General features: G+C 40.4%; 2 protein-coding genes and 1 long non-coding RNA gene across 3 annotated transcripts; all 3 read right to left on the bottom strand.

Moving 5' to 3' along the window:
• Positions 1–770: 770 nt before the first annotated feature.
• On the bottom strand, positions 771–22,239 carry LOC117950415. Its single transcript, XR_004657887.1, has 3 exons — positions 22,229–22,239; positions 17,930–17,933; positions 771–937 (listed from the first exon to the last, which is right to left on the bottom strand). It is a non-coding gene; the product is annotated as an uncharacterized LOC117950415 (long non-coding RNA).
• Positions 1,393–5,746, bottom strand: si:ch211-284e20.8 (uncharacterized protein LOC563738 homolog). Its single transcript, XM_034881446.1, has 7 exons — positions 5,351–5,746; positions 5,037–5,150; positions 4,083–4,161; positions 3,425–3,591; positions 2,956–3,069; positions 2,631–2,765; positions 1,393–1,770 (listed from the first exon to the last, which is right to left on the bottom strand). The coding sequence occupies exons 1-7, from the start codon at positions 5,546–5,548 to the stop codon at positions 1,513–1,515; spliced, it is 1,065 nt and encodes a 354-aa protein (XP_034737337.1). The 5' UTR covers positions 5,549–5,746; the 3' UTR covers positions 1,393–1,512.
• On the bottom strand, positions 9,545–14,302 carry fetub (fetuin B). Its single transcript, XM_034881434.1, has 7 exons — positions 14,006–14,302; positions 13,012–13,125; positions 12,654–12,741; positions 12,240–12,406; positions 11,751–11,858; positions 11,257–11,343; positions 9,545–10,644 (listed from the first exon to the last, which is right to left on the bottom strand). The coding sequence occupies exons 1-7, from the start codon at positions 14,222–14,224 to the stop codon at positions 9,910–9,912; spliced, it is 1,518 nt and encodes a 505-aa protein (XP_034737325.1). The 5' UTR covers positions 14,225–14,302; the 3' UTR covers positions 9,545–9,909.
• Positions 22,240–24,321: the final 2,082 nt, after the last annotated feature.

The following is a 24,321-nucleotide window of genomic DNA, read 5'->3' on the forward strand; positions in this document are numbered from 1 at the left end:
GATTCACTCTGACATGTAAATATTCACTCTGACATGTAAATATTCAGTCATTCACTCTGACATGTGAAGATTCACTCTGACATGTAAAGATTCACTCTGACATGTAAATATTCACTCTGACATGTAAAGATTCACTCTGACATGTAGATATTCACTCTGACATGTAAAGATTCACTCTGACATGTAAAGATTCACTCTGACATGTAAATATTCACTCTGACATGTAAATATTCACTCTGACATGTAAAGATTCACTCTGACATGTAAAGATTCACTCTGACATGTAAAGATTCACGTTGACATGTAAAGATTCACTCTGACACATGTATTTTTAACATCCTAATACAATTAAAAAAAAACAACAACATGCAAACTAATAATAATAGCTCAGTATTCTATGCACTAGAATGTAAGCCGCTCACATGTTAACGTAGGCCTGGTTTAATGTGCAACTTCGTTTTGTACAACGTGTAGTAGGGAGCATGCCATTAAAATAAAAGGGTTTGTCATTTGGACAGACAGACTCTGAAGAACTCCACCACAGCAGAAACTGGTGCTGAGGCAGCTGGCCGTTAGAGGGCGCCAGTGCAGCGCGTCACCACCAACTGAGTTTCACTGCAGTCGAAAAGCACTTTTAATGCAATTACACATGTAAAACTAGAAAAGAATATCCTTAAACAACTTTCCACTTTTAAAGTTGCTCTGTTAAAGTCTAGTATATGTTGATTAGTCAGTAACAGTACTTGGTTATGTACACCATGTACACATTAATATATCTGTCAGCCTTTGGAAAATGAGAATCAATATGTAAAAAAAACATACAGCAAGCAAAGTGTTTGCCATCTTCGTTTACTGTAAAAATACATCTATTTACCGGTGATAAATAGTACTAATTTACAAAGTAAGTTAAATATTACGCTTGCAAATGATGAAATTTCTGAAACTGTTTGTTTTTTTCTAAGAAATACACTGACGAATTCTTTATTTTTTATTTTTTTTAATCACACTCTAAGTTTTGGAACTAGGTTTCCCATAATGCTTAGGTAGATGTAAATAGGATATAATGTTTCCAGCTGTGGGCTACAACTTTAGCCCAGTTGTTTTTAATTTTCTTTCAACATTTTGGCAAATTGGCACCATTAAAAGTATGCTGAATAAACGGTCAGCAATCCCTGTTTGCACGGTACCCATGGGTATACAAACCACTTTCACTGGATTACTTTGATAGTGTTTCTTATATAACTTCTAAGCACCTTTATTATTTAATCACTGAGCATCTTCTGTCCAGCTCTCTTAATCATCCTAAATTAAATAACTAAGTTGTATTTTAAGACAGAAAATGTTCCTTCTACATCAATGCTTTAATCAAACAATCAACGTGATCTGATAATTATTTACAAGGATCATTTATTGTCCAAGGTCATTTCTTGTCTTTCTCAACCAAGTACAACACGCAGGGAAAAAAGTAACTTAAGTAACTGATCAAAGATCAGCCGTCCTGGTTCCAGCCAATCAGAGCTTGAGTCTGTCCAAGCCCAGATTGTGTCTGTGCGGGCCGGGGCAGGAGGTGGCTGCTGGGGCTGATCGGACAGGGGCGGGCTGATCCACCACAGTCCCGAGGGAGCCCCGGGGCTTGGAGACACTGGTGTCTGAGCTGGGTGTGACTGAGTGCATGTGCTCGTGGGGGTGCAGGTGTGTGTGGTTGTGATGCTGATGCCCAGTGTGCCCATTGCCTGCTTTTGCATGGACCTGCTCCGCCACAGTGGCAGCCTGCAGGGGAAGGGCATAGAGACAGTAGTCATGTTTCCATCAACGTATTTCTGTGAGCATTTTGAAGTATCACATTAGAAATTGTTGATGGAAACGGCAAAATCCAAAGAAACAAAATTCCTCAAACTCACAAAAACAGATTCTACGCTCAAAGTTTAGTCAAAGTTAATACGCAAAATGGGAGATGGAAAAAGCTTTGCCGAATAAGTTGTGACGTAGCAAACATGTAACTCACATAACTACAGTCCCGGTGTCCATCGGATGGGGGAAGGATCGGGTCCCATCCAGTGGGGCATACACTTGTGGCACAAGGTGAGTAGTGGAGTTGCGGTGTGCTATTGCCTGTGCCAGACCCGCGTCGGGTTGAATATTGAAATGTTTCAACGACTTGAATCGCATGGCCCTGCGCACCGCGTGTACACAGCAGTGAAAACTTGACTCACCGACACCAAATGTCTCTGCTACAAGCCTGTATTCTGTATTCTATATCCCACCTCTCTCCATTAAGCCAAATAACTTAGCTTTTAAACTCTTTGATTTAGAAACCAGCTTTGCAATCTACAAACACGCGTAACAACAACTGGTGATGTAACTACGCTTTGAACTGTCCAGTTTAATCGATCTAAACCAGTTGATGGAAACGTTTTTATTTCGCATCTTCTTCTTGAACTTGGCTTGACAATTAGATGGAAAACCTGACTAGTGTGTGGGCAAGTGAAGAAACATCATGACAGCAGTGTGACAGAGGCTAGTGAGATATCAGGATATTATAAGTGCAATTAACAGTTTGGCAGACGGATTAGAAGAATTCCTTTTTTGGGCCCATTTAAAATGTTGAAGAGCAGATCTGAAGCAAGTACCTGAGGTTCGTAGATCTCACACTTTACATCTACAGGATTCTGTTTCTGAAATGAGCTGGGCTTTTTCCCTGCAGGGAGTCTGATTTCAAACTGCTCCTCGTCGGTTATGTGTGAGCCCACACAGAAGCCTCTATGCTGAGATAAAAGAAATCAACAATAGTTGAGCCGTGATTTACAACTTGGTGGCCTGGAAAGATTCAGCAATGGAGCAAAGTGGAACCAAGCGTAAGTACTGCAAAACGTGCATTATAACATGGTTAATACGTGTGTGTGTGTGTGTGTGTGTGTGTGTGTGTGTGTGCGTGTGTGTGTGTGTGGCACTCACAGCAAACTGACAGTCCATATGGAGGCAATTACTCAGTTCACTGATATCTGTTTTCTTTGAACACACCGTCTCCAAGATAGTGAACTCCACAAAGTAGGATGGACCTGAGACCCACTGACAAAGTAAACACACACACACACACACACACACACATATACACACACACACACACACACGCACACAACACAATTACCCACAAGTGTAAGAATACAACACATCTGTGAACTACCTACCACAATAAAAGGACAAAGGATTAGAAACATTTAATGTAGTCCAGTCAAGATTTGTGATAGTATACATACTTATGCTACTTCACTTAGCTAGATATGACCAGATGTAATCAATGTGGTGAAAGCACTACACACATTAGAATATAAGATCAAAACTTATCTCTGATCCTGTTCAAAGTAACTTGATTATTATTATTATTATTATTATTGTTAACATTATTATTACTATTTTTATCAACCTGGGAACTGGCTCTTGTAATGTTCTCCAGAGTAAAATAGTTGGCCAGTTGGCTTTCTTCATTAAACCTCTGCAGGGAGAGATTGGCTGTCTCCTTGACGACTGGCTCGTTGAGGTTGTCAGCTGTGGGACAGTCCGGACACACATCCACCACCGCAGTGGCAGGGACTAAACACAAGAATTAACAGGGTCAAAGGTCAATGGAAATGAACTGAAAACGTTTTATTAAGGATTTGACCCAGGTACTTGGTCCAGGTCCAGGTACTCCTTCCCTAACCTCCATCCTTCAGTATGACCTCGTTCAGCTATTGTCAGCATCTCTCTCTTCCCACTGAGCGCATGTTTTATCCAGATGTGTTCTTCTTCACTTAGCCAAATTGTGGGAAAAATATGTCAAAAACAAAACTCTGCATAATCACTCATGGTTGCCGTGTTTACCTCCCTTAGGGAGGGACAGGGCATATATAGAGAAAAAGTCCAATGTAGGACGGCATTTTAATTTCGCACCTCACTAACGTTTACAAAAATCTATCCGCAAAGTGTCAACAAAAAAATGGACATGCAACACAATCGATCACAAAGATTTAGTCTTCTGGGGTTATTAATCGAATGAAACCCCCCCCCCCCCCAAATGAGTGTAAATGGCTCCATCGATCTACCTTCACGAAGGGCACAGGAGTAGCTTTGAAGTCTGACTTGAGAGCCAAGGAAGGCAGATACCTCACACTCTCCATACACCTGAAAGACACAAACACAGATATAATCTACAAATGTATACATGCACATGCAAGATACGTGAGCATCAAACATGGCATCAATTTGGCATCGGTCTAAAACCATATTAAAACAGCTGATTGAGTTACAGTTTTGCCTTGGGTTAAGTGCCCGTAATAAGTGACCATATTCTTATAAAATACGTTTTCTAAGATTTGGGGGTCTCTGGTGCTTCCACACACATAGAACATTGGAATAAAAACATAATCCATGCTGTTTTGAGTGGGATATGGGTCCAGTTTATATGGCAGCGCCCTCATGCTCTGCAACTGACTACCTAGCTACTTCTCATGTGCACATTTCAACGAAGATTTGCATCGTGCAACAAGGCAGGCCTGCTTGGTTCTTTTGGGGAAAGATTTACAAAGAAAGTGTTTACAGCATTTACTGTAACTGGGACGTTTTGGGGCTGATCGGTGAGGATAGCTGTGGATGAAGTACAAACGGAGATACACTGGCAAGAGTAAATGATGTCTAACCGTGTTTCAAGCTAATTTACATAGCTCACGTTAATGCATTGTCATTTAATATTTTATGTGGTGTTTTATTTTGTGGGGTGCAAATGTTCCGCCAACATAACTTCCTTACCGAGGCTAGTATGCCGAGGCACCATTGCTGCATTGAGAGCCTAGCACCGCCTAAGACGATTGTGTTTGCAAACAACCCAGAGGGTTTTTTCCCTCCTATCCCAGAGTCTGTGTGTGGTGTAGCCAGACTTCACTCCAAGGCGTTGCGGAGCTAGGTCTGGCAAGGCGAGACTACGTCTGTTGTTGCCCGCAAAAAAATCACTCATTGTGTTGATCTTAAAGAGAGAAGATACATCACCATGTGGTACTTACTGGAACGTCACCAATATCTCTGACTTCACAGTGTTTCCATGGTTTCCTGCTAGTGATGTGGCATCTGGTCTCCATCACATCAATGGTCAGTTTGTAGAGGGACCCACCTTTCTCCTGGACACAAATTCACACACTTTAATGTGTCATTGTGTTGATTTTTTAATTTTTACTGTTTTCCATTGATCTGCGAACAAATCTGCTGCTATGTCCACCGTTCCCACCGTCCTTCTGCAAATACTGTTTTGCCTCTTTTAAGATGCGAGATGGTGGCCAACCCCGTTCTTGCCTTTGTGTGCGTGAGTGTTCGCCCTCACCTTTTCAGGAGTGTGAGAGAGGTCGTACAGTCTGTTGAGGCTCAGGATGTATCCATCCGTCCGGTCCTGGTTGATCTGCTCCAGGGCTTCTTCTGCCACCCTCACCGCCTCAGGGCTACTGCAGCCTGGACGGTCCGGCCCGGCTCTTCCCTCCTGCTGCAGCAAAGCCAGACATAGGACCAGCAAGTACACACTCATCCTCTAACACACACAGACACACACATGCAGATTGGGCCAAATAAAACCCCTAATTCACCTAATGGAATCCTACAGTAAAGCCTATACTGGTGGATAATTTAACATTTAGACTAAATTGTCTTTTGCAAGACCTGTAATCCTACTTTTTCCAGACAGGTTTTGGACAGACACATGTGAGGCCGATGCTGGACTTTGCCCTCTCCCCCAAAGGACGAGCAAACAATTGCTATCTGCTGCTCCGTAGGCCAATGGCTGCCTCACACTGTCTGTTCATAGTGCACTGGGGAAAGGGATCAATGAATTAAAAAGATAAATGCATGGAATACAGTACACCTAATTTCATTTCTTTAATGAGATCAACAATCATGAACATGAAGTATCACCAACACCCCATCCAAAACCTTCTACATGTTTTGGTTGTTATGAACACTGTGAAACGTTTGTAGCTTGTTCCTCAGTACGGTAGCTTGTACTCACAGCAGTTACACAATGACTACAAGTCATGGTGAAATCAAGGATCAAAATTTAGAAACTTTGCAAGCTGCTAGTGCAGCAGAAACCACTTCTCCACTGCCCATTTGTATGACATCTTCGAAACCACCCTCTTTTTTCGGTGCCAGCACAGGTAGATGTTAACTGTTGCCAAGCGTAACCGCTTGCGGGGCTGCCTCTATCTCACCCAGTGAGAGCGTGCACCCCATGTTGGCTGAGTCCTGCAGCAGCCCTTTGCTCCATGCCGACCCCCATCTCTCTCCCCCTTTCATGTCTGTCCACTGTCACTTCAAGAAAAGGGAAAAGCCCCCAAAAATAATCTTTAAATATTTTTACTGCTTACATTGAGTGCAAATAACAAATTCAAACAGCTAACTGCACTATCAACAAACGTTCCAACAGTGGTGCAGCCATTTATAGGTGAGGCCGGGCTAAAACCAGAGTTCACTTATATATGTGGGTATTGTTCAGTGTTCTTCATAATAGGCCAAATCCTATTTTTGCTTCATCTTGTCTTTGACTGATTCACACAACAGTGTCCGAGGATTTAGCTTATGAATAAACATGTTTGTCATTTTACACAACCCTCAAAGATTAGATAGGTTTCTTTGTAAGATGGCCACCATATGTCTTTTGACAGGTTTTGTCACTTTTCTAGTTGTTGCAAAATACAGAATATAAAAGAGCACAGGGGAAGAAGAGCAGAGTAGCGAATTATGGTGCGGGAGCGGCTCAAAAAGTTTTTAATACTTCTTTTAAGTCTCTGTTGGACTATTTTTAAATGGACAAATTAAAAGTGCATGGTGTAATGTTTGATATTTCGTATAAATCTGCAACATATTGTATTATTGATATTAGTGTACCATAGAAAAATAAGGAGCTAATACAAATAATCATATGTGTGGTGTGCTTTAAATTATGGAAGACCAGATAACTTTATAGATAGATAGATATAGATGACTTTATTACAGACTTTTATAAGTGCTCACTGAACTAAGAAGAAGAAGATCTCAGGACAAAAACAGCTCCTTCCTTGGAACATTCTGAACTTTGGATGTTTTGCTCTTTGAAGTGCTTATGCGAAAGTGCATAGAGTCGCCATCCACTTTAGCATATGCCCTTTACGATACACACTTTACATGCACTTACATGCACTTTACTAGCCCTTTTGGCACTGATACATTTTATAGTAGGTTCAAATTTTAATAATGATTGCTGTGTTTTTCATTTCTGTTTTGTCTTCTAATAATGTATGCCTACAGTTTACAACTTGTAATTGTAAAAAGTTAACAAAGGAAAAGAAAAAAAGAAGCGAAACAGCAGCCAGTGGGTGAGCTGCCATGTGGCTTTCAACGATATCCAGCTGAAACAGCCCGGTTTCTATTATTCTTAGAAAAAGATAACTAATAACACAAAATCCTGAAGAATAAATCTTACATCATTTAGCCTTCATACCGATCAAGCAGCGTGTACGCTAAGCCGAAGGAGGCAGCTCCCAGCGGGCAAACTCTTCATTAAACCACTTGAAAATATATGATTTTCTCGCCTAAATTTTAAAAAGTGCTGCAGTTTCCACATGCTTTGGCCCTCTGGGATGATCCTGAGTTCATTGGGAAGTTAACACTCTCAACTTGTTGTTTCTAGTGGAAGTGTGACACTAGGCCTTACTGACACAGAGCTACAGAGGTTAGAACACAGAATTTCTATTTCCGTCCAAGTAAATCATCTGAAAAATTAATAAAAAGCACTACTATAAGCATATTACATGGGCTACATACTAAAACATTACTCTAGCCACATGCCTCAACTTAGAACAGAAAAAATCCAGAAAAAAATGACTTATAAAATGGATTTTATATGAATGTATTTCTACAGATATGTCTGTGCGTTTGTCTTATTTCTTATTTCTAAAAAAGCCAAAAAAGTGCTAAATACAAAACTTCTGAAATACAAAAACACATCCACATCACTCACAGATATGTCTGAAAGAAGTACATACATAGATTTATAGAAATAAGTCATCATCATTTTATGAAATGGTGAAATGCCATCAGAAGGCCATATTTTTGCCTTCAGGCAGCTGTAAAAGATCACAGGAATAGTTTTTGTTGGCCATGTTTGATATCAATCAACTCGTCTTCTTATTGGCTACACAGGGATCCCAGTTTTATGACCTTATCTTCTAATTCGTGGGCTCCACTGTCAATCTTTCCCAGGTGGGCCCAATGGCGACTGTGCGATATCATTGGCTTAGCTTGAGGTTATCTCTTGATAGGCTGATGCTATTGGCTGGGACATGACAAGGTTCATTGCAATCTGCAGAAGCCACAGATTGTAATGGTGTGTCGACCTTCCTTTTAGCCCGCACAGGGAAAAAGTTACAAGCTATAGAAACCGAGAAATGATTATCTAGATTTCTGAACGTCGAAACTTGGCCAGAAACTACAAGATTGTGAGGGGACCAGATAATTATGGATTACAAGGCTTGGATATTCTAATTCCTTTGAGTGTTTGCGATTTAGGAAATCAACGTTTATGAATATCTTTCACCGCTGTGGATAAAGACACGAGGACAAAGGTAGGGATGCACGCTCGATTTAGACAGAAACGGTGCAGTGTTTCTTAACTTCATAACATGATTATAACCGCTGTAAGTCACCTTATCCTTTGTGCGGGGGCTTGATGGAATCACAAGACTTTAAGCTTTCTAATGATGTGCTGCATGACCGTGTTGGTGACGATTTAATGCTTGCAATTCATAAAAAACAATTCATGAAAACACGTTGTGGAAAAACACGTACCGTTTGGGGAACCGTGCTCTCAGAGAAACACAGAATATGGCACAACCAAATGTCATATCAATGTTTTCCGATGACATTTAATACATTTATTTATATTTATATATACATAGCCCTTATATTTTCGGAATTGAGATCTTTAAAAAAAATCTGCATGATTTACTAGGATATTGACGCAGATAAAAGCATTTTCCATTACTGTATTTAAAGGAAATTGTTGCCTGTGGAGTTCTGCAAACCCCAATCGAGTCTAAGGTCAGACCAGCAGAAAGGTAACCGTTATTGACTGAACATGTTTGAATATAAATTAGAATGAAAAGATGGCTGGTACCTGTTTTAAAAGTAGCCTAGCCTATTACTATTGTGATATTCATTAGGTACGTATGGGCATTATCAGGTAAAAGGCAAGAGCATTGAATCAACACTACATGGAATGCCTTTGTCTTGATCAACACAAAAACACTGGATTGGTTTTTCTTGTATCATTTATTATTATTATATTATTTTGTGAAGCTAAACACAAATACTATACAAACAGAAAACTTCCAGCTTGTTTCTGCAGTGACTCAACATGACAATCCATACTGTTGAAGATGGTTCCTGCGTGTGACCGTGTCCATATGGTTTCCCATTTCTGGAGTTTTGTTTGTGTCTCTGAGGATTGTTAAAAGGAAATCACCACTTTAGTGGTCTTATTTTCTTTATAATTTTCCATTTCCATCAAAATGGGAAACAACCGGTGTTTCAATGTGAATGTAGTGCCTTTTTAATGAAATGTGCCTTTACTGGATGGTTTAACTTCAGCTGGATTTGTAAAGTCTATCTTATCTACCATATCTTATCTTATCTTAAAGTGATTAGAGACAGGAATGGTTACATGTATTGTGCTTAAAAAACCAGGATGTGGCCCAAGAATGACCCAGGGAAGCAGTCAAGGTGTGTTACAATACCCATCAGTATGTCTAAAGCAAATGTGTCAATTATTTCCCATTATTTACTTCAGTCTGTGTGGGTCTGTTTTAGTTTTTTATTTATCCATTCAGTTCCCAAATGAGTTCCCATTGGGCCACCTCATGCAGCTGGCTTGAACCTGGGGTCCTCAGCAAAAACTTTCTCCACCAAGGTGGTTCCCGCCGGGGCAGGGGCGCACTGGGCCGACACTGTGGTGGGGAAGGCCTGGATGTTGGGCTCCGTCTGTCCGGGGATCTGGGGGTCGAGCTTGAGGAGCAGGATGACTCCCACATCTCCGCTGGGGACATCAGGGAAGGCAGGCAGGGTCATGGGCTGGTTCATGGCGGGCAGCGTCCTCACCGAGCCCTTTGGGTGGTCGTGCGCCGTGGTCTCGTGCTCGTGGTCGTGGTGATGGTGGTGGTGCTCGTGCTCATGCAGGTGAGCGTGGTTGTGGTCGTGATCGAGAGCCAACTCATGGTCGTGCTCGTGAGTGTGCACGGCATCGCCGTGCTTGTAGTTGTGATGCTGGTTGGGGAAGTCGCCGCTGTGGTTGTGCGCCATGGCGTGATGAGTGTGCACGTGATCGTGACCGTGGCCGTGGTCGTGGGAGTGGGCGTGCCTGTGGCCGCTGTCGGTGTCGTGGTCGTGCGTGTGGTGGTGGTCGCTGCTGTCGGCGTGCTGCTGGGTTATGTTATGGTGGCTGTGGCTCTTGGTGTGGTCGTGCACGTGGTCGTGCGTGTTGTCGGTGCCATGTGCGTGGTCGTGGTCGTGGTCGTGGTCGTGTGCGTGTGTGTCATTGTGGCTGTGGTCGGTCTCTCCGCCCAGCAGGTGGTGTTTCTTCTCTTTCTCAGCAGCCTGGAGAACACAGAGAGATTACACTAGTGATGTGTGGTACATACAGATGCAAAATGTGATGGACAATTCAACACAACACAACTTGAATCCTATTTTTGTATGTTTGGCCATTTTGTCTATATAAAAACTTTGTTATCACTTAAACAATTGCTTAGATCGTCACTTTAAACAAGTCAGGCAGTACAAGACAACCTAAACGATAAAGTTATTGCCCCCAGATATCAGCAATTACTTATATGTTAGAAAGGATTGCAAAAATGAACTGAGTTTTTTGGGGGGCATTTCTAGACCTTTAATTTCAAAGGACAGATGAACACATGAAAGGGGAGAGAGAAGGGGGGAATGACATGCAGCAAAGGGCCGCAGGTCAGAGTTGAACCCCCGGCCACTGTGTCAAGGAGTAAACCTCTATGTATATGTGCGCCAGCTGTACCAACGGAGCTGTCCTGGCCACATTAACTAAGTTTTAATAAATCTGAATTGAATTTGTATCCATTTAAAGACAAATCACAATGCCTGTGTGCTTTAAAGAAAACCAAAAACTTTCACTACAGAAAATAGAAAATGGAATAAGTAAATCAAAGTGACACTGTGTTGTATCATGAGTCTCACCTCAGGCTCATAGATCTCACACTCTACGCTGATGCTAGCATCATCAGTGGGAGAGTAGTAGAGGGATGCCTTACAGAAGCCCTTGTGCTGAGGAGAGAAGAAGAAGAAAAAACAAGTAAGAAAGGAAAGAGCGGAGAGCTGATTACGCCTGTGGCTTTAGTAGAGTTTAATCAATAAAAAAAACGAATTTCAATGTAGACTTTGCTACAATAAACCTGCTGGCTGGTACAAGCCCAAAACATATTGATGACAAAGCCATGACCAAAAAGAGGAGGTTACAGGCTTAAAAACTCAAATTATCTGAATTCATTAAACTTAAAACTAGAATAAAAATGTATTATTTTGTATTCTTTTTTAAGTTATTTATCTCAAAAGCTGGGAAATACTGTTTGACTTGAGCATGTAATAAGTAAAAACTTTGGAAGTCAAAACGAACAACACATTTGATTGAGATGAAGTGTCCAAAAGTGAAATAACAAGTTTTCATGACTCACAGCGAACTCGCACTCCATGAGGGGGCAATTATCAGCTGCTCCTGCAGTCCTGGCGCACGTGGTCTCCTGGATGGTGTACTCGACGTTGTAGTACATCTTCATTGCCATCTGGATACATACATACAGAATACTTCTTTTTAACCAAAGGAAAAGGCATAACAATACTATATTTTGGTCAGCAGGTGGTCAAGGAGCTTGTGAGTCAGCTGGAGAACACAAACCGTAACACATAAAAGGAGATTTTTAAAGGTATTTAGGCCACATGTCAGGATTGAAAGGAAAGCTGTGTACTTAGTCATATTTTGGCAAGTATGTTACTGTTTATTACATAGTAAGCAATTGGACTAATCACAGAGAAGTGGATTGGTCTGCAGCAGGGGTTTCTCTGGACGAGCTGATGCTAATTTCATAGTGGAAACTTTAATTAAACTGACATAAATGCAATCTGAACCATAGGACAGACAATTTTGTTACATGTGGGAAACGTACCCCGGATGTAGCGCGGTTGACTTTGAGCAGAGCGAAACGATTGGCCAACCCGTTCTCATTGTTGAACTTCTCCAGCGAGAGAGACAAAGTCTTCTGAACCTCAGCGTTGTCCAGGGAAGTATAAGACGGACAGTCAGGACATGTCTCAAACACCCTAACTGCAGGAACTGAGCAGAGAGAAAATCAATAAACATCACAAGATTGTTTCAAAATCTCATTCTCATTTCACCACATTTTTAGTCTTAGAAAACAAATCCAGCATACATTTCCTTAGTGAAAGTCCAAATGAACTGAAAAGAACAGTTTCACCCAATATATAAGTAGTAAAACTAAATGTCTTTTTTACTTATTTCACTAAGAAAATAAAGAAAATCATAATTCTTGTACTTGCTTTAATCCTTGTATTTTTTTTACCTGGCGTGACAACACAGTCGTATTTGTAGAGACGCACCACCCTGTGCACCTTACTGATGTAGATAGCAGCTTTGCACTGTCCGTATACCTGCAAAGATCAATACAATAATAAGCACATACAGTGGTTTAGTGTGCTGCGCAAACTATTAAAACTACTAAAGTAGAATGCGTGTTTTATTAATTCAGTGAGACGTATTGATTTAAGAAAAAAAATTGTCAAATTTTGATTGACTTGACTAAACTTTGTTGGAAAAAAAGGCCGCGGCCGTATACACTATGTGCGTGGATTTGGACTTTTGGGTGAATGTGTTTATGAGAATGGGAGCATGCAGGAGTGTGTGTACGTAGGTTTTCTAACCGGTGTGTTATGGGTGGGGCGAGCCTCACAGGCCTTCCAGTCCATCCTGCTGAGAACACTGCAGTTGGTCTCCACGACATCCAGAGTCAGGTAGAAAACCACGGCGTTCTCTCCCTGTGACAGACACACACACACACACACACACACACATACATGCACACAAACCACATGACATTTTGAGAAGAACATCCTAATGGAAATGATCCACTGGGTAGGTTAAAATGTCGTTGTGTGATGATTTAAATGACTAATGATGACAAATGAAGCCTGAAATAATGTTTCACTATCAGGTTCTGGCATTTCGGTAACAGCTGTTGCCGCTTCAATAATCCTCGGTATGTCCTGATCGTTCAGAAAAATCTCAACAGATCTGTCTTCTTCTACACAGCAGACACATCATTCATCTTTGGCTTAAATGTCTGATGTCTTAATGGTTATTGCACTCATGATTAAGTCATAATTGATTTTGAAAAACGAAAGTTTTTTTTTATTGAGGACTGGGCATCAGATTTAGGGATCACTTGCCAGATGTGCTCTGGTAAATTGAATCCTGATTCATAATTTGCCTTTTAAACATCAACTTGTTGTAATTATCTTATAATTATCTCTTGTGAATTCTACTTGCCTTAGCCTCTTATGCATTGTTAATTATAATAAGAGCAATCACAGTGTCAATCCCTTCATTGTAAGTAAAAACAAGATTGAACATGACTCTATTGCCCAATGTATAGAGCTATCTGCTGGCACAATTAATCACTTAATCAATCGTGCACTTTACAATAAAACAGAAAAATAGACATTTTATATACAATCAACTTTGATTTCTTTTACAAATAATTTATGGATAACTTGGGAATTATTTAATGGCATCCATTGTAATCTGTTTCCACGCAGTGTCTTCAAGACACAGCAAAGAAAAGTGAAGTGCTTTGACAGATGTGGATTGTACCACCAGTTGGAAAAACAGGTAGCCTGATTCTTTCTTTGGACTCACATGTTTCATCGTGTGGACGTTGGACAGGCGGTGCAGGGCGAAGATGTAGCCCTCCTGCCGGTCCTCGTTGATCTTGGTCATAGCAAGTCCTGCAGCTCCCTTGGCCGACGCGTCCTCACACGAGCCATCCTCAATGCCGTCTGTCTGCTTTGTTGGTGCGCTGTGGACGTGCATGTATCCCAACGCCAACAACAGCGACAACAGCACACAGTGCTTCATGGTAAAGGCCTGGGGTGTCTCTGTCCCTGTCTCTCTCAAACACACACTGGCTGGAGGAAAAGGTGCCCAGAGAGGGACGAGGTTAGCTTTTATATCCTGCTCGTGTTTACTGTAAACGCACACAAACACACACACACACACACCCACGCACATACACACACACACACACACACACACACACACACACACACACACACACAAGATCACTGCCCCTCATGTCTTTCCAAGTAAACCATTGATCCCCAAACCCCTTCCAAAACAAATAGCCATATCTAGAACTGCTGCATCAATGGAGCCATCTGCAAAGCAATCAGCTACTGTGAGGACTTGCACAATGGAGTTTATCAGTTGGGAGATAATAGGCCCTGCAGTCATACTCTCTTCTCTGGGATCAATAGGGACAGTCAGTGGGCTGAAAGTCACTTGATCGAAAAGTTAAAGAATGTAAACTAATCAAATTAGTTATTTACAATTGAACTGAAACACTGCTCATTCAGCAGCTAGCTCTTATTTGTTTAAGCTGACCGGTATCAGGTCACCGTTGCCGTCATTACAAAATGACACCTCTGAGGCATGTATGCCTTGATTGTATCAAAGCATCACAGGCCAATCACAGTCCATGTGGTCTCCACGTGGTATCTCAGTAGCACTGATGTTTAATTCCAACTTAGAAGAGGTGTCTGTAGTTAGCCATGAACCCCCTTTATTCCACAAGACATCATATGATACATGTAAAGACTAGAATAGCATAGAATAACTATCATGTCATTGGCAAAAACAGCCCTATAGGATTACATTGCAGCCCTGTTCGTGGATGCCGGAAAACAGCGTTGTCACTCAATACTGGACCACTTTCAAAGATTAATGTTCAAATTAGTCACTTAGACACACATGCAAGGGAGAATATGGATCAGGTTTTTTTTTGTTAATACTGAAATTACCCTAATCACACATAAATAGTTGAAGACAGTCCTTGTGAACTGATTGCACGGCAGTTGTCTAACATTCTCCTGAAGTCTTCTTTGAACACAGGACACTCTAAACCGGCAGAAGAGATGTTACTTTGCTGATGTTGATGCAAGCACTGCAGTGATAGTGAAACAGTTGACCTTTGTCATAACAAAACACACAATCCATGGAATCACAGGCTATTTCTTGTGGAGCTGAAAAACAAGAACAACGGGCACCGGCCTTTTTCAAAGTTTCTGGTACAAAATGTTGTTTTGTTTCAGAGAAAACAAATATGACATGTTTTAACTTAAGCTGCAAGCAGAAATACAACTCTAGACATGTGAGCTTATGCAGGAGGGAATGTATCTTTTTTCTTCTACTCACAGCATATATTTTTCATATACATACACATACGTACACAGATGTGTACACAAAAATGCACACGCATACAGTATACACACACATATACAGACGTATACAGAAACAAAGATCGATGAAATGACATTAAAAAACAAAAAACATCAAACAAAAACAATTAGGGGGCTGGTTTAGTTTTTCCTGATCTGCTGCTTGTTACTATGCTGTAGGAAGTTGGGATGTGAAAGTCACTATTCAAATGTGCAAATTCAAGTGAAAGCAAATGACTGTTACAGTTCTTCTAAACATCTTGAAAGTTGAAAAACACACTTGCTACTTTAATTTCCAGGAATGGTGTTGGTAGAATGGTGAAAAGAGTTACGTTGTGTTTTATTTGTGGGACTGATTAGTCAGAGGATGCAAGGGTAGATGGGGTCCACTAACAAATCTAGCGCATTGACACAGACCATTACTGGAACTCAGTAAAACTCTTCAGATGACAGAGGAAAAAGGAATCAGATCCAAGAGCATTACTTTTTCTCATTTTTTAGACATGATCCGTTTGTAGGCAGTTGATCGCCTGTTGTAATGCAAACTCACAGGTCAGATCACACAGGCAGAAGTAGATCGCACGCAGAATAGGGCATGTAAAAGTTAAATTTTAGCCATGCTAGTGATTGTTGATCGATCTGTTGGCTTAAGACCAAAGTCCATTGGTCCAGAGCAAAATGTCTAAACCAATAATCAAAAGTTACAAAGTACATACATTTACTTACAGAGCGCACTCAGGATTGGATGTATTGTATTATAGTTAGTATTATTGTACTTATTGCATGTACTATTTGGTAAATCATGTTAATACTGTTGTCATCTGCTCTGTCTGTCTCTCTGTCTGTAACTGATGTTGTGTTTTGTCCCAAACAGGTCTCTTGTGAGATTAAGATCCTGTGTCTCAACGAGATTACCTGTACACATGAAATTGATTATTGTATAAAAATATATGGGAGACTCAAGGGAATATGGAATGTGGTTTGTGCTTTATTCTACGTCTGGTAGGGGTTGTGCCAAGATTTCCATTGCCTTCTCACTAGTCTCGCATTGCCACACCTTCCTCCGCGGAGGATACAGCATTCAGGATTAGATCAGATTATACTTTATTAATCCCACAACGGGGACATTTCGTTGTTACAGGAGCAGCATTTTCTTCAAAACAGCAAAAAACTAACACACACAAACAAGTAAACACACAAGAAATAAAGGCAAACAATAGACAATGATTACATGGTAACAATGGGATGATGGGAGAAGTGCTCTGGTTTACTGGCATTTCTTTAAGCCAATCACAATCGTCTTCAGGCTCAGCAACGGCGCCTCTGCATAATGCAAAACTTGGGGAGGAACTTGTTTGTTTTGTTGAACATGTATACGTTCAAAAGTTGTTTTAGTCGTGCAACAGAAAACTCATGTTGGACAGATAGTCTAGCTACAGTAGCTGTCTGAATTTACCCTGCAGACATGTGAGTAAAGGTTAATTAAAGTCCTCATTAATCGACCGGAGTTTAAAATGCCAACACAAAGATAGCCCACGGCAGCGGACATCAGGCCTAAATGAGTGAAATCTGTCGGAATTTTCATTTGCAACCGAGGAATCCCAGAAGTAGAAGGTAGTGGATATTGACTACGTTCTTACTAACCTATGTGTGTCAGTTCTCAGGCATTTACTTTGAGTGTGTCTTACATGATACACAAGGTGGTGCTACAGTATATTGCAGCATGAGACCGACAACTGACTCACACATAGGTGTTGTTTCCAAGTCTGTGGTAACACTACGGTGGAAGTTGAGGGTGCAGGAGGCAATCTGGTGTGGCTGTAACTAGGCAAAGAGAAGAATAATGAGTTAAGGGGATGATTAGGACAAAGGGGGCTCTTGCCCTTGAGAGTTGAGGCTTAGAAACAATTAATGTCATCCAACCTTTAGGTCTCACTGGAGCAGGCACGTGCACACATAAACATCAAAAGGGGCTTGAGTACCTGCCATTTGTTTTCCCTCCAGGTGTATATATGTACTGTATATGTATATTCCTGTTTGCATACAGCATTCCTGTCAAACAAATCAGAATATCCGACATACTGTCTGTCTCTCAAATATAATTTGTGTAAAAAAACACACACACACACACACACACACACAATTCCCACATTGTGAGTTTTCTAATCCACTATATATATATATATATATATATATATATATATATATATATATATATATATATATATATATATATATATATATATATATATAAATAAATATGATGGTTGACTATGAAAATGAGAAAATTAAATGTGTTTGTCCATACAAAACATAAGGTATAGTCACAGCTGCAGTTGCATAAAACAAATCTTAAAAAATGACCAGAATGATCTTTCATCTTATTTTTTGGTTTGGTTTTACTGTATGATTTGGTATTGCCAATCATATGAACCCCCTTTAGATAGTGTTGAGCTGTTTAAACATGCTCTAACTGAAGAGCCAGAAATATTTCACAGGAGCTGGAGGAGACCAAAACGGAGCTTGAAGAAGACTGAATATTGGAGATAACAGTATTCACTGTTTGTGTATGTTTCGTGGTGCAGGTTGGCACAATTTGTTTCTGTTTGTGGAGCCTGTGCTGTCAGCAACATGAACACACATATTTACATTTTTTGGATGGTCTCATGTTTTCATGTGTAAGCACTTCATCACATATCAAACACTGGGATTTCTGTCCCATCCTCAATGTTCAAATATCCATTTTTGAAATACTTTGTGTCAAATTTGCGCGCTGTTATCTTACATCCAAACACAAACTCAAAGTGAACGCTGATTAAATAATGGTTACCATGGCTATGGCGTTAGACTGCTGCACGGCTCTGACACATGTCAGTCCAATATACAGTATTTCTTTTAAAAATAAAAGACACATGACAACATTTAGCTGTCTTCAACCCACCCAGTTGAGAATCCCTGGTCTAAACACCTCTTGATCTTGCCCTTTTAATGTGAGGATGAGCAACATTTCAGAGGAAAGTGCCTGAAATATTATTCTCAATGACAAAAAAAAGGGAGACAACATCACTGACTGCAGCCTGACTGGCCCCTTAACACACGTGTGGACTTAGTGTCCCATCAATGAGCTAACGCTAACAAGTGATAACTGCCCTTAGCTCGCCAGTAGTTCACAATCTGGCCCTAGAGTAGTCAACCAGTTTCTGGAACAGCCTGTACTTTTTTGCTAACCTTTTTAAAACACCAAAGCAACACAGTAATACAACCAAACTAACCGATCAAGGCAGCGGTAGACAAGCAACTACGTTTGGTGGCTTTGAAGACAGAGATACAACGGCTTCAGTTCCCCGTCAGAAAGGGCTGTCTAACGGCAAGATAAATAACACGTCTTTCCAAATATAGGACCTTGTCAGTCCTCAGCTGACGGACACACCACAATGGGACCCAAAATACACAGTTCGATGAATACATGCATCACTTCGGTTGCCTGCTTGATAATTATGACTCTAAGGTCGTTCTGCAAACATCATCAACACAGCCAAAGTGCACCATGAGTTGTTTATTTTCTCCCAGGAACCCTGATAATATTTACTACTGATATATTACCCTGGACTGGAAAGCAGAAATACAATGTCCGACAGATTTTCCACTTGTATTGAAAACATGTTGGCTGGGTAATAAACCATATGCACTCTGACATTATTACAATAAGCAGAGGTTCCCTTTTTTCTTCCTGTCATACCCTGACGTTTGTTATTACGCAGACCATCCTCCAGCACAACAGCTGTGGCTCGTGGCTACGACATGGTTGAAAACACTTACAGGCCGCCTGCAGACTAACGGTTTTAAAGTTTGTCTCTAGAGGGGCATGTGGTCAATCTGTAATACTCAATGTTTACATGACATAACCACAGATGTAATGATATTTATAGAAAGATGGGGGGTGTGTTCATGCTCCATACAGTACAATATACAGCAGTGACATTCTATTTGAACTGTGAAATTCTAACTAGCAGTGCTTGATTTATGCTACTTATTAAAAAAAAAAAAAAAATCATGACTTTAACAAAACACCAGATATTAAAACACAAACACACATTATATAAGGAGTATCTTTATGTGTGATAAAAAAAGACTTAAATGGGATCAACAGTTGTTATGGGAGCACTTTCCAGTTTTAAATTGGCTTCCTAAAGTGGTAATTTTGACATTTCAATTTCTGATAAAAAAACGTATTGTCAAAGCACAATTGGGAGATGCATCAAGCCCACAGGAGCCAATTCTGTGCTGAAGTATAGCTTTGTTAAACACAGAAAACATAATTTAGGTGTCAACTGCAGGCCAACAGTCTGTCATTATTAAACAGACAGAGGAGTTGTTGAAATTCAATTGAATTGAATTGTACTCTTTTATTTGTGAAGTGGACACACTACAAATACAGAGCAAAAAGTTTTTCTTTTTTAACTCTGTCTTTTTTTTTGATCAACCTATTCCTGCATTCATGAGAATGTGGCACTATGTTATCAATCATCTGGTTTGTTTTGAAAATCTGACAACAAAGAATCTAATAAATTTCCTTTTGAGAACGCTGTAGAGAGATGTAAAACAGTGGCTCCCAGTAAACTAGGTGTTACTGACTTCTAGACAAGGAGACAAAACACTCTGCCGAGCACTTCCAACTCCATAGCAGCACAAAAAAAAGGCAGAGCACATAAATATGACACAGATTGAAGCATGCAAACAAACACACACAACTCCGTGAGTTATCTATCATTGCCCTGTCACAATGTTTGGTCAAAGATGTGAATGCGGCCACCCAACAACAGCACTTCTGATAGGTATCTTAATGTGCATTATGTTCCACACGTAGCCTTCCCACAGCTCATTATGTACGGCCATGACAACTCACTGCAAGGCCTATAAACAGCCACAGCAGAAGTCTCTTTCTCTTTCCCTGCACCTGAAGCATGAGTTCTTTGCTACGGGTCATTTAGCCAAAGCTGGAAAAGTCTAGTTCTTTGTTTGGGTACGATATGCTAATTTTCACAGCTGAGGGCACATAATGAAAGTGTTTTTTACGGTAAACCCAGTCAACTTTTTACTTTTGGAGCCAGTCAGTGTTTAACTGATGTGTCAGACTAGAGTACTTTTTTATAATATAAAACAACTGTTATAGTCCTGTCTATTACCATATGTGGAGAGGTTGGGGCTGATCTTGAGCTTGCATGGTGTGAGAGAGAATCTGTGTTGACCTGAAGAATTCGTCCTTTACTTGCAGCCATTGCACAACCGGACCAAAGAAAGTACAGCGTCACCAAATATCCACTAGGGTTGGGATACGTTTTTTTTCCCCAGATACCATTGCTAAAACGATAGCTTTTAACTTAGTTAATGAAGTCAAATTCAGCCACAATTTAGACCGTTTAGCTGACCGTGTTTTGCACTTGTTTAAGCAAGCTAGCTTATGGTAAGCTAACGTTACCTGCTGCCAAGTGTAGTGTTAACAAGCGTCACATGCAATGATGCTTCTGTCGCCTGTAATGTTGGAGCACCTGACTGCATGTATTAAAGTGGAACCGATAGTAGGCCCCGACATCTGCGTCGTCATTTGTTTGCACCAGGTTTTGGTATCCAACCCTAATATCCACTGATGTTACAGTATTGGGCTACTTTAACAATAAGCCCCAAGAGGCCGTGATTTACAGAGATTTAAGAACAGCTAAAGGGCAGAGCTGTAAGCTGATGAGGCAGATGGATCCGAGAAGCCTTCATCTGATTCTGATTGGAAAAGGGCAGGCACTTTCAGAACAAGTGATGAACCATTTGACTATCACGTTCACCATTGTTGTTTCGGAACAAACAGTCGCAGCCATAACACACACCTAAACCATGCCCGTACCCCGGGTTGAAATGCGTAGTAGACTCTTTTAGCTGTTCTAGAGAGTCTTCTTTACAATATTTCCCACCAAGGCAGAACATTTCATCTGCATGTATAAGATAAATGATCGCCGGCTTCCAATGATCATTACAACCCTTTTTGTTTTAACAGAAAACTCAGATTGTCTAGTTAGCTGTCTGGATTCACCCTAAATGTCTGGTATAATTTGACACTTTAGATACAATTGCATTTAATTGAAAGTCCTCTCCATACACTGTCCATATGAAGTCTCATATCCTAATGATAAGGAATGTCAGGAATAACCAGGATATTTAGAATTTTGTATGCAGACTGCAGTAATTCCCTCCTCTAATTTCCACATCATGCCTGACAGATTTAACTCTTGAACACATGAGAGACGGAATTATCCTTTAGAAGCTGTCCACCTAACTGCGGAACGAAGTAGAGGGTTTATGGAGGGTTTTGCTGTCCATCTTCTGATGAGCTATGAGATCAGTGGGAATCAGGAAAGGCATGAGCAGGATAATTTATTGAGACTAGGCCACCTTAACAGAGCCTATTCCCTGTCACCTAATGTGGTTTATGAGGGTCAATATCTGCTGCCCTGAAGCTGCCTCGGCTCCTCTTAACATTTGGAGCCATTCGTAAAATTGTAAATGTGATGTGGCCCACAGGTGGTCTTCTTGCATTACACTTATGCTTTTTAAAGTGTGACGATGGCCTTCCTGCTAAACTGCTAAATGAAATGACTTGTAATGCTGCTTGCTGTGTTTCATCACCTATCTTGTTTTGGTCAAAACAACACGCAATGGTAGCTTATGTGTCAGCTTGTCAGCTTTGCTTTGGAAACAACCTGCAAAAGATTGCCAGCACTAAATAGTAAAGGAGGATACGCACTTTAAATATAAACGCCATCAACACTGGAGGGTAATTTACATCACTTGACCTACATACAAGGGTATTCTGAAGTGTAGACTTCATTGTAAAGTGTTTATATGATAATAGAAAAATCTTCAATACATTATATCTCTAACACAAACCAACCAAACGGCAATTAACAACAGGGGTAAACTATCATAAAATTTGTTTTAGAGCATAATAAATGTCATTTTGGGAGCAACTGACCAAATTTGTATTTTAGGTTTGAGTACATGTTAGGTCAGTGTTTTTTTTTTCAACTGTAATTATCCAGGCGAGTCAATGCAATGGCAGCCTGACAAGTTGGAAAGCCACTTTGGGAAAGGGAATGAGGGCTTTTTCACCTCATGGCACCAAAGAAGTGTCATGCTGTGAGATTCCATCTAGCAGAGAACAGCCACCCGGATGCTGTCTGATTAGTGTAAACTTATGAGAAGCTGCCTAGGCCAGAAATTAATTCTCTACTTGTACATACAGAATATACAGTACATGTATACTTCACTAGCAAATACATGCACCGTACACTTTGCCTGCACGTACGTATGTACTGGTACTGTACACTTGCACATACATAAACAATTAACTTGAACAAACTACTACTTCACTACTTCACTTCACTTACGCATATACATAGATACACAGTATGTTTTTGAGCCAGGCCAGTGGTGCACACTCAAAAAGTCTAAGTTTTCAGTTATCCAGTGAAATTTATCAACATGTGGAGATATTTCTTGTTCTCAGATGATGAATTCTACTGATTTTGGTCATCCCCTGACTTTTTCTTTAGCAGTTTGTTTAGGTTTACTTATCATACACTGAGCTAATTGAATTGGAGACCTTTTGTAACAAAGATGTGTAAGAATTCCTTTCTAAATATATAGATTAAATAATACTAAAAAGGTTTACCCCCCCAAAAAAGGAAACTATACCTAGCCATGAATAAAATATCCTGTAATACTTGCTGTCTCCTTTCAATTTGCATCTTGATTTTCTTCAAGTTTCATTTTTGAACTTTCCTCTCTCTATTTTAGACTAGAGTCTTGGCTCCTCCCAGATATGTCTGTGCATTCGTTGCTGTCCATTACCAAACGCCTACATATCTATGTGTAGCAGCTGATGAGTTGCTTTTTGGACTATTGAAAAATGGAACTGACTTCTCACGTGCAATGTGAGTGTACCAGGAACACACAGAGCCATCATCACCTTGCTACTGTGTAATCCTGGCCTCTGGCGCTCTAATCATATCCTGCGGTCTGCAACAGGAGATTGTGAGGCTACATTTATAATCAACCCCTGGTTGACAAGATCCAAATACCCCTATCCGACTGTTGAATTTCAACTAGAATGAAATTGCATATGTTTTTGTCTGCAATACACAAGCTCAGTGAATCACTTGCCCTGTGTTTGGCAAAAAATGCTTTCAGGATATAATAGGGAGCAAGCACATTAATGATTCAGAAGACCACTTGTCAAACAACCATTATTACCTCCTCTCCCATAAGTCATTTCTTCTTTTAAATTGGCCAGGCTGTTAGAATCATTCTTCCTTAAAATGGGTGATTTGGAAGCAATCCATGCTTTAAAAGCCTGTGCTACAAATCATGAAAGGTAGGTACACATCTCTGCTTCAGATGCTCAAATCACCCAGAGAAAAGACTCCAAGCTGCTTTTAGGCATCAGATAAAAGGAAAACATGTTCAGGGTTGCTGATTTAGACATGAGGTCATGTGTAACAAAGACATCTGGTGACAGAGAGAAGGAAAAGAGGGAGGGAATGCTTATTTTCATGCATGCATTTATCAGAAGGGTTTTCCATCAGAGTTTGAATCTACAGCTGCATACCTGTAGCTTAATCTCATTAAGAATTCTCTCTAATTTAACTCAGAGTACATTCGTTCAGGAAGACCTAACTGTTATACAGTTAT

This window comes from Etheostoma cragini, chromosome 9 (genome assembly GCF_013103735.1).
Source record: "Etheostoma cragini isolate CJK2018 chromosome 9, CSU_Ecrag_1.0, whole genome shotgun sequence".
In the NCBI taxonomy this organism is placed as follows: domain Eukaryota; kingdom Metazoa; phylum Chordata; class Actinopteri; order Perciformes; family Percidae; genus Etheostoma; species Etheostoma cragini.

Excerpts from the sequence above, each read along its gene's own strand:
- si:ch211-284e20.8 (XM_034881446.1), bottom strand. The coding sequence starts at position 5,548 with ATGAGTGTGTACTTGCTGGTCCTATGTCTGGCTTTGCTGCAGCAGGAG. Across the intron at positions 4,162-5,036 it reads GAGATATTGGTGACGTTCCA|GTGTATGGAGAGTGTGAGGT; the intron begins GTAAGTACCACA and ends TGTGTCTTTCAG. Across the intron at positions 1,771-2,630 it reads GTGAGATCTACGAACCTCAG|GCTGCCACTGTGGCGGAGCA; the intron begins GTACTTGCTTCA and ends CTTCCCCTGCAG.
- fetub (XM_034881434.1), bottom strand. The coding sequence starts at position 14,224 with ATGAAGCACTGTGTGCTGTTGTCGCTGTTGTTGGCGTTGGGATACATG. Across the intron at positions 13,126-14,005 it reads ACGTCCACACGATGAAACAT|GGAGAGAACGCCGTGGTTTT; the intron begins GTGAGTCCAAAG and ends TGTCTGTCACAG. Across the intron at positions 11,344-11,750 it reads TCATGGAGTGCGAGTTCGCT|CACAAGGGCTTCTGTAAGGC; the intron begins GTGAGTCATGAA and ends TTCTCTCCTCAG.